Source organism: Penicillium arizonense (genome assembly GCF_001773325.1).
Source record: "Penicillium arizonense strain CBS 141311 chromosome Unknown PENARI_contig002, whole genome shotgun sequence".
NCBI classification, from domain to species: domain Eukaryota; kingdom Fungi; phylum Ascomycota; class Eurotiomycetes; order Eurotiales; family Aspergillaceae; genus Penicillium; species Penicillium arizonense.
Window position 1 is genome coordinate 2,326,434 of NW_019173279.1, and position 9,395 is coordinate 2,335,828.

At 49.5% G+C, this 9,395-nt stretch overlaps 4 protein-coding genes across 4 annotated transcripts; 1 reads left to right on the top strand and 3 right to left on the bottom strand.

Annotated features, from left to right (window-relative positions):
* Positions 1 to 326: 326 nt before the first annotated feature.
* spt16 (chromatin-remodeling protein SPT16) lies at positions 327 to 3,727 on the top strand (the record flags this gene model as incomplete). Its single annotated transcript, XM_022627732.1, has 6 exons — positions 327 to 506; positions 592 to 676; positions 734 to 855; positions 938 to 1,090; positions 1,149 to 3,179; positions 3,236 to 3,727. 6 exons carry the CDS (start codon positions 327 to 329, stop codon positions 3,725 to 3,727), a joined length of 3,063 nt encoding a protein of 1,020 aa, XP_022492771.1.
* A 117-nt stretch (positions 3,728 to 3,844) lies between these two features.
* Positions 3,845 to 5,136, bottom strand: PENARI_c002G08758 (zinc metalloprotease; the record flags this gene model as incomplete). Its single annotated transcript, XM_022627745.1, has 3 exons — positions 3,845 to 3,922; positions 4,215 to 4,799; positions 4,861 to 5,136. 3 exons carry the CDS (start codon positions 5,134 to 5,136, stop codon positions 3,845 to 3,847), a joined length of 939 nt encoding a protein of 312 aa, XP_022492873.1.
* Positions 5,137 to 5,656: 520 nt separating this feature from the next.
* Positions 5,657 to 7,133, bottom strand: PENARI_c002G03901 (CDC50/LEM3 family protein; the record flags this gene model as incomplete). Its single annotated transcript, XM_022627403.1, has 6 exons — positions 5,657 to 5,741; positions 5,796 to 5,958; positions 6,012 to 6,726; positions 6,798 to 6,894; positions 6,949 to 6,985; positions 7,034 to 7,133. 6 exons carry the CDS (start codon positions 7,131 to 7,133, stop codon positions 5,657 to 5,659), a joined length of 1,197 nt encoding a protein of 398 aa, XP_022492341.1.
* Positions 7,134 to 7,944: 811 nt separating this feature from the next.
* On the bottom strand, positions 7,945 to 9,090 carry PENARI_c002G07957 (SWIRM domain-containing protein; the record flags this gene model as incomplete). Its single annotated transcript, XM_022627690.1, has 1 exon — positions 7,945 to 9,090. One exon carries the CDS (start codon positions 9,088 to 9,090, stop codon positions 7,945 to 7,947), a length of 1,146 nt encoding a protein of 381 aa, XP_022492497.1.
* Positions 9,091 to 9,395: the final 305 nt, after the last annotated feature.

Below are 9,395 nucleotides of genomic sequence, written 5' to 3' on the forward strand. Positions count from 1 at the left end.
AAGAGACAGAAGACCGGAAGATGGAGGCAGAAAAAAAGCGCTAGGACTAAAGAGGAAATACTTTGACACGGCAACCCAGTGAGGCCTACAACGTAAAAACGCGCTTTTCGCGTCGCTTGCCAGCCTTCACTTTCTATCTCCATCCCTCTGCTCCATTGGTGTTTATAGCATCGATGCTGCCTTCTTTCTTCCATCTGCCCTGATTTTCAATCCTACCTTACAATTTTCTCGTGTCACTAGTAGCTCCTACCTCTCTCACTGAGCTCCCTCACCATCCGCCCAGTCTCTCTTGCTGCGGCAAATCTTACTCACATCAGACCGCAACCATGGCGGAAGAGATCGCCATTGACAACAATAACTTTTTCAATCGCCTCTCCAATTTCTATGCATCATGGAAGGCTGATAAGCGCTCGGGAAATGCACTCTTCGGCAACGCAGGGTCCATCGTCATTCTCATGGGCAAGACTGATGAGGAGAACTCATTCCAGAAGAATAACGCCATGCATGTATGTGATACACCTTCCTGTGTCCCATCATTTATCTGGGATATATCAGAAGCCTTGGCGTGTTGCTAACTGGACCTAACCTCAGTTTTGGCTTCTCGGATATGAATTTCCAGCCACACTTTTTGTCCTCACAACCGAAGCAATTTACGTGGTCACCACCGCCAAAAAAGGTACCTTGCTACAACTGTCTTAATATAGGCCACATTTCTAATGAGTTCTTATTCCAGCAAAACACCTGGAGCCGCTGAAAGGCGGGAAAATTCCAGTCGAGATCCTGGTTACCACCAAGGATCCAGAGTCAAAGTCCAAGGCGTTCGAGAAGTGCCTGGATGTTATCAAGGGTGCAGGAGTGAGTTTTTATACTGGAGGAGGCTCCTTCGGAAGCCTCCATTTCGGATCGATGCCCCTGTTTCTAACCAGGAGAACAACAGAACAAAGTGGGTACCTTACCAAAGGACACAACCTCGGGACCCTTCGCAGACGAATGGAAACGTGCTTTTGCAGACATTTCAAAAGAGGTGGAGGAAGTTGATATTACACCAGCGCTTTCTGCTGCTTTCTCGATCAAAGACTCTGACGAACTGGTTCGTTAAATCTACGTCAGAGCGCCGAAGAAGTGGATTTTACTAACATTTGTCATAGGTGTCTATTCGCAATGCTTCCAGAGCATGCAGCGGCCTTATGTCAGAGTACTTCGTTGATGAGATGTCACGTCTGCTTGACGAAGAAAAGAAGATGACGCACAAGGCTCTTGCTGCAAAGGTTGATGCAAAAATTGACGAACCGAAGTTTTTCAACAAGCTGGCACGGCTACCATCAGAATTCGATGCTCGACAGATCGATTGGGCCTACGGTCCTGTGATCCAGAGTGGAGGCAGCTACGACCTCAAGCTGACAGCAACATCCGACGGCAAAAACCTCGAGCCAGGTATCATCCTGTCCAGCTTCGGAATCAGGTACAAGACTTATAGCTCGCTCATTGCGCGTACCTATTTGGTTGATCCCACCAAATCGCAAGAAGCTAACTATGCGTTGCTTCTGAGCGTGCACGAAACAATCATGAAAGAGATTCGGGACGGCGTGGTGGCTAAGGATATCTACACTAAAGCCCTGAGCCTTGTCCGCTCCAAGAAGCCCGAGCTTGAGAGCCACTTTGTCAAGAACGTTGGCGCAGGGATTGGAATTGAGCTTCGGGATTCCAATATGGTCCTCAATGCCAAAAACAACCGTGTTTTGAAGAACGGCATGACCTTGTCTATCACCGTCGGCCTCACTGATGTGAAGGATCCAGACGCGAAGAGCACCAAAAATGGTGGTTATTCAATGGTCATCACCGACACAGTTCGTGTTGGGGAAAGTGGTCCTCATATCTTCACTAAAGATGCTGGTATTGATATGGACTCGATCTCATTCTACTTTGGGGACGACGAAGAGCCCGAAAAGCCCGTCAAGCAGAAAAAAGAATCGAAGTCTAGCGCCATTGCTAGCAGGAACGTGACAAGGACCAAGCTCCGTGCTGAAAGACCAACCCAAGTGAATGAAGGCGCAGAAGCTCGTCGGCGTGAGCATCAAAAGGAACTGGCTTCCAAGAAAACCAAGGAAGGCCTCGACCGGTTTACTGGTGCTACTGGCGATGACAATGGAGTTGCGCAAAAGAAATTTAAGCGTTTTGAGTCCTACAAACGCGACAACCAACTTCCAGCCAAGGTCAAAGATCTCACTGTTTACGTTGATTCGAAAACATCAACCGTGATTGTGCCCATCATGGGTCGACCAGTGCCTTTCCATATTAACACCATAAAGAACGCCAGCAAAAGCGATGAAGGAGAGTATGCTTATCTACGAATCAACTTTTTATCGCCGGGCCAAGGTGTTGGCCGAAAGGATGACCAACCTTTCGAGGATCTGTCAGCTCACTTCGTTCGCAATCTTACTCTTCGATCCAAGGACAATGACCGGCTTGCACGGGTTGCACAGGACATCACGGAACTTCGCAAGACTGCTTTAAGACGGGAGCAGGAGAAGAAGGAGATGGAAGATGTCGTCGAGCAGGATAAGCTGGTTGAGATCAGGAACCGTCGTCCAGTGAAACTCCCTGATGTCTATCTTCGTCCGCCATTGGATGGAAAGCGTGTGCCGGGAGAGGTTGAGATTCACCAGAACGGTCTCCGATACCTCTCACCGTTCCGCAATGAACATGTAGATGTGCTTTTCAGCAACGTCAAGCATCTTTTTTTCCAACCATGTGCCCATGAATTGATTGTTTTGATCCATGTCCATCTTAAGACGCCAATCATGATCGGAAAGAGAAAGACAAAAGACATTCAATTCTACCGCGAGGCCACGGAGATGCAATTCGATGAAACTGGAAACCGTCGCCGCAAGCACCGCTATGGGGACGAGGAAGAGTTTGAGGCCGAGCAAGAGGAGAGACGGCGACGAGCTGCGTTGGACCGTGAGTTCAAGGCCTTTGCAGAGAAGGTCGCAGACGCCGGCAAAGACGAAGGTGTGGATGTCGATATTCCGTTCAGGGAGATTGGGTTTACCGGAGTTCCAAACCGCTCAAATGTGTTGATTCAACCGACCACCGATGCCTTGGTTCAGCTTACAGAACCTCCTTTCACGGTGGTCACGTTGAATGAGATTGAGATTGCTCATCTGGAGAGAGTACAGGTAACGTTTTTGACTTCTCTTGCCACACTGATACATGGCTTCTAACGATAAAATAGTTCGGACTCAAAAACTTCGACCTTGTGTTCGTTTTCAAGGATTTCCGCAGGACCCCAGTGCATATTAACACTATTCCCGTCGAAGCACTAGAAGGTGTCAAGGACTGGCTTGACTCTGTTGACATCGCCTTCACCGAGGGCCCACTGAACCTGAACTGGACTACAATCATGAAAACGGTTGTCAGTGATCCGTACGGCTTCTTTGCTGATGGCGGCTGGTCTTTCTTGTCCGCCGAGTCGGACTCCGAGAACGGTTCGGACGAGGAAGAAGAGTCTGCTTTCGAGCTGTCCGACTCGGAGCTTGCAGCTGGAGACGAGAGCTCCGAGGAAGACAGCGAATTTGACGACGACGCCAGCGCTGATGCCAGTGAAGAAGAGCTCAGTGGTGACGAGGAGAGTGGCGAGGACTGGGACGAGCTTGAGGAAAAGGCGAAACGCAAGGACAAGGAGACCAACATCGAAGACGACCGTGGAACCAAACGCAAGCGCTAATGGATTATGAGTCCTCATTCCGTCAATTGCCTTCACTAGTTCGTTTTGTTCTTTCTGTACTCTGCCTTTTCTTTGCGTCTTTTTCTTTATTCTTTTATTTGCGCGGTTCGCTGCTTTTCAGTGAGCTGTTTGGTCCTCGCCTTGTATCTCCTTGGTGGTTTGCACTGGTTGAGTTGGGGCAATCTTAATCGGGGCCTATGATCATTAGGGGTTATGAAGGTTTACTCAGAAGAAAGCAGAAGTCTTCGCTGTAATTTATCAAATGATCCGTTCTAAGGAGTGACATGTAGACAAGTAATAATATTTCTCTATACTGGAGCACCCGACAAGCAGGAATTGCCCGGCCTGGATCCAATGTGCATTGCTCACGTACGACTGATAAAAGATTTGGGTGCTAGGATCCAGTGCACTATTTCCCTTGTCGCATCGAGGCCCACATGCTTCGCATGCGCTCTCCCTGTCCGGGCGTAAAGCGCTCATAGCATACATCAGACGAATAGTCCATAAAATCATGAACCGCATCCAGTCCAGGGGAGTCTGGGCAGGAATCCTTCTTGGCAGGACAACCGTCTGTAGGCGTAGATTGCTGGGGAGTGTCATTGATGTAGTCTCCAGGGTTGTCCGCTGAGCAAGATTCCCCTTGGAAGGTGTGCAGGAGGCCGTTCCAATGTCCGATTTCGTGAATGGCCGTCCCTCCGCGGTTGTACAAATCCAGTGAGCCACCAGGCATCGTCTTTGCCAAGACATTACAACCATCCTTGACATAATCAGAAGCAGGGCTGCTGGCGTTGACACTCGGGTCAGGCAATGTACAAAACCCGAGAACACTGGATGCCAGATCATTATTGACGCCCGCACCCCGGTCTCCCACTGCGCGCCCGGATTGACCAGGAGAAGCCTGTAGGTCTGTTTGGAAATAAACATTCAAGGTTCGATAGGTTCCTTTGCGAAGAGCAGTCTTCATTGCGATATCATCCCCATTGCGCGCCCACTCGTCATTTACATGGCGAGTGACACCTCGCAAACTATATGAGATATCAGAGTCTGCATATGACTGTTGCAGGATAGAAAGCTGTGGGAAATATCAATAAAGAGTTGATCTAACGGTACGTGGGGGAAAGTAAGAAACTGACTTGGGCACTGATCATATCATCAGAGACCTGTGTCGATTCAGCCTGGCTGCTGATGATGTGAAACCAGGTTTCAATCTCAATGGGGGCCTTCCGGGCCTGATAACTGGCAGATTTGGCTTCATCTGACTTCAAGCGACCAACTTCATTGAGGAACACTGCGTCTGGATCTTCGGTGGCGCAGGCGCCTCGCTTCTGGAGGGCAAAGGGGCTGCACTGAACCTGCAGGAATAGGGATGTGACAAGGACCACGAGCTGGAAAAAGGAGTGACAGACCATGTTGCTGGTGTTGGAAGCCCTTGTGGTTTTGGCGTTACCCCGTCACACCTGTCGGGTAGAGGACAAAAAAAAGAAGGATCAAGAGGATCAAAAGGGAATTAACTGGTCAGTGGTTTCCATGGCTATATGAGTGAGTGCGTTTACCCCAAACACCACCAAACATGGTCTGATTCCATGATCCGGAATGCTGCGTCATGCGGGAATGCACGTCCCAGGTAAGGGGTGTTCTGAGCATGCGGAAGATCAGCGTGGGAGGATTGAGAAAGTGTAAAACGATTGGCATGCGAGCGATTCCGACCAAGTCCTATGAAGCAGGATGAGGTCACCCAAGCCGAGAAGAGAACAGAAAGAATGTTGTATTTGGAGTATCTGCAATCAAAGTTAGATACATTTGGGAGGAAAACACCTTGCTAAACACCAGATCCTCAAAAGTTCCTACTATTTACAGCGTTAACCCATTGAATACAGAAATTGCGAAGAAAACACCATAAGAAAAAACGAAGAAAACGAAAGACTCGGTTCAAGGGCGATCATCTCGTCCCGTAGTGACAGCAGTGCTGGGCTGATTTGAATCCCATGTAAGGTATGTATGATCACCCAGTTTCCTGCGGGAGGTTAGTTCTTCTCCATTCAAGAAGGGAACTCGTAGATAATCATACCTCGGGCGCACCAGGTGCGCAACGGTGAATAATGCCCCAAGGAGAACACAGATCCCACCAACCACTACATATGCGATCCCCATGAAGGGATTTTTGCCACCAAGGACCGTCCGAGTAGAGATCAAAATCGACTTTGTTCCAGCGTACTCGGTGACGGGAAACTCTGGCCGGAGGTTAGCAAACCATATAGCCCAAAAAATGGATAGAATGACATACTGTGGACAATGTCCAAAGAATAAGAGCCTTTTGGCATGGCATGAGTATCGTTTCGGCGAGAGAGCTTGCTGAACGACGGCAAACCTGCAGTTCTCATCCACACCATGAAATCCTCATCTTCATGAAGATTGGGCATCTCTGTGTAGGTACCGTTGTACTTGGCCCAATTCTGCGGTGGCAAAACATCTCCTGGTTTATACTTCGTCTGTTTGATGAGCTCCTTGTCACTAGCCCACGCGATCCCCTTCTTAGTCATATTGTAGTAGGTCTTGATGCTATCACTCCCCGATCCCGATAGAGACTGGGGGTTGCCAATGGTATCATTGAACATCGAGTTCGCAATCAATCCACATGGATAGTATGCCTTCTTCGCCTCCCCATCGATCGCCAAAGGGTCACAGGCGCCCCCCTTGATTGTGTTGTACGGGACAGCGTCACCCTTTAACTGATTCAAATCGAGCGATTGGACATATCGGCGATGGTTCTGATAGAAATTGGTAAGACGGTAGTACATGAAAACGGGTGCTGGAAGGTCATTTGGAAGGCTGAAGTAGAGCGTGCAGACAGTGGCTCCGGAGCTATCGTTGTGTCGTTCCCAGGTAGGCGGTGTCGAAAGTTCGTTTTTGAACGTTGCCGAGTAGTTTGGGACATAATCTTGGCGTTCATATGGCGCCTTGGTGTGACATTCGGAGTAATCGATGGAAATTTCTTGGACCTGAAAGGCACACGCGTCGATACAGATGAGCGATCATTCCATCAAGGCCGGATTGAAAAGCAGAAGCGTACCAGAGAGCTCGCCCAAATGAGAACACCACCGATCGGGGCAAATATAACGCCGACTATGAAGAAGAGAGGTAGGACGCTTTTAGGGGTCAGGATTGGTCTAAGAAGGTCAGCAAGGCGGTCCAGGGGTAGCACAGATACCCTTCAAACTCACTGCCATGCTTTCAGTCGTTGCTGGCGAAATGCGGTATCTGGTACAAGTCAATCATGGGAAGGGGGTGATATTGTAGAAAACGTACTGGCTGGCCGACGAGACTTGGGTTTCTTGTCAGTCTCCTCCTCCCTTGCGCGCTCCTGGTCCTCGATGGATTCAGTACGAGTCACCTCGGCCTGGGACATGGCTTCAAACTGCCAAGATAACAGAGGGAAATGTTCTTTGGGGTGAAGTGAATAAAGCGAAGAGTGATAAGACAAGGGAGACGTCAGAAAAAGGTGGCGCCGGGCGGTAGATGGCGTTGATTGCGCCCCACCGCTTTAGTGACTTTTAATAGAAACACGATCTTTGGCTTTTAGGAATCACCATTTACTGATATTTACGATGCGATGCATTTCATTTCATTTCAATTCATTTCATTTCAATTCAAGCAACGGGCGAATATCAGGAAAACCGTATCCGGTGAGGGTATCAAGCCTTATCCTATGTGCCGCCATCCGAGAAGGGCCGGAGGGGAAAAAGCAAAAAAAGCAATCCAACTAACGCAAAAAAAAAAAGAAGAAGAAACACCGATGGCTAACCAAGCCTACCATTCTAGACCGATGTGGAACTGAAGACAACGCCCAACGCCATAACACGCGACCGAAGTTGGCAAAAGCGGTTGAGAAAACCATGAACCAGGAATGTCTGGATGCAACTAGCAAGGGGAATCTTGGGAATTGAAAGGCGGAAATCAAAAAGAAAAGAATGTATCGTGATGTGTCGTGAGCAAAACAGTAACGGGAAACAACCGAGACGATCAAATATGGTGGGATCGTAGAAATCATTCTGCAAATGCAATGCTGCTGCCACTGGCATAGACTGTGGTTGAATTACAGGGTTGCAGATGCTGCGTGGTCAGCCTGAGAAAGTGGACTTGTCGGCCCATGGGAGAGGAGATTCGGGGTCATAAATGTGCATTCCCTGGCCCATGAAATTGCCACCAGGCTTGTAAGGTCAAGTCAGATGTTCATGGAAGAATTCAGGCTTGAACCATCCCACACGTTCGTAGGCAGTCCAAAGCTTGCTTGCTTTGTTGACATCGATCTTGCAAGCCTGTTGAGCATCTGTCTTGCGGAACTCTTTGCCAACACCGAGGGCTCGAAGCCGAGCTTCAAAGATGCGGCGTTTGCTGCAGAGGTATGTGGCACAAGAAAGTCTAAGGGTGGAGGCAAGGTTGAGCTCGGCGGCACTGAGAAGATGTTTGTCCGGGTCATTGCTCAGGTCCAACATCTGCCCTTTCCAATCGGCTTTCAGCGCTTTAGCATTGCTGCCTAGCGTTTCCAGCGGAGGCGAAAAGTCCGGGAGGGAATGGAAATCAGTGTCATCCCGGTTGGTGCCTAGGGCACGTGGCTTGGAGACCGACATTAGGGGGGAGTCAAAAGTGTCGAGCACCTGTTGCTTGGGGGTAGATTTGGGGGTGCGCTTGACTCGGGTCCGCTGCACACGCGGCTGGGTTCCCAACTTCTTTGGGGCAGGAGCAATCTTCTTCAACTTGGGTTCGTCGTCTGGGCGGTAGCGGTTCATCATGACCAACTGACGCTCCAAGGTCTCCCGTTCCTCGCGAGCCCAGGCTGCCGGGTTCCGGTTATACTGAGTCGAGACAATAGGGACACAGGAGAGCGCCAGGAGATATTCACCCCGGGTGGGTTTATTCACTTTATTTGCAAACCTCGCCATGTGGGAATTAATGTGCTGCTCCATGAGAGCCTCTGCAGTTGGATTGACGGGACCGAAAAGCGGTTCATCGGTAGTAACATCAGTAATGGAGTTCTGGCGAGGAAAGAGAACGGGATCCCTTGAGGATCCGTCTCTTTCGATTGGGTCGGATGCCTGTGACTTGGATTTCTTGTTCCCTGTGTACGGGGTCACAGGTGGCGATGGAAGATCCATCTCTGACTGCGTCCGCTTTCGATCAGCTGAGATGGGTGGAAGCTTTATGTCACCAATGGAGGAATCTCGAGGCTTTGCAAACGGGGAACGCGAGGCCGAAAAGGTCTCGAGGGGTTTAGTCTCGGGGGGTGACATGAGGCTAGAAACAGAGGGGAGACGATTCATATTTGGATGTTTGCCCGAAGGCCAAGCAGCAGCCGATGAGGTCATTTCCAATGAGATACCAAGCGATAAGTCGATAAGTCGGTAAGTTGGGTAAGTTGGGTAAGTTGAGGTAAGCCGGTCAAGATAGGTTAAAGCAGTCAATGGGGAGACGGAGATCAGTGAGATAGAAGAGAAGATGAAGAAAGCTGGCGAGTGTGGAAGTCAATGGAAATGAATCAGGTAAAGCCAGATGATTTGTCAGGGCGGCCTCTTTGTCTTAGTAGGGGGAGGGGGTTTTGGGTGGCGATAAGCCCAAGTCTCGGCGTTAAGGCTACAATTGCCGAATGAGTCAAATTGGTGGGGGAACAAGG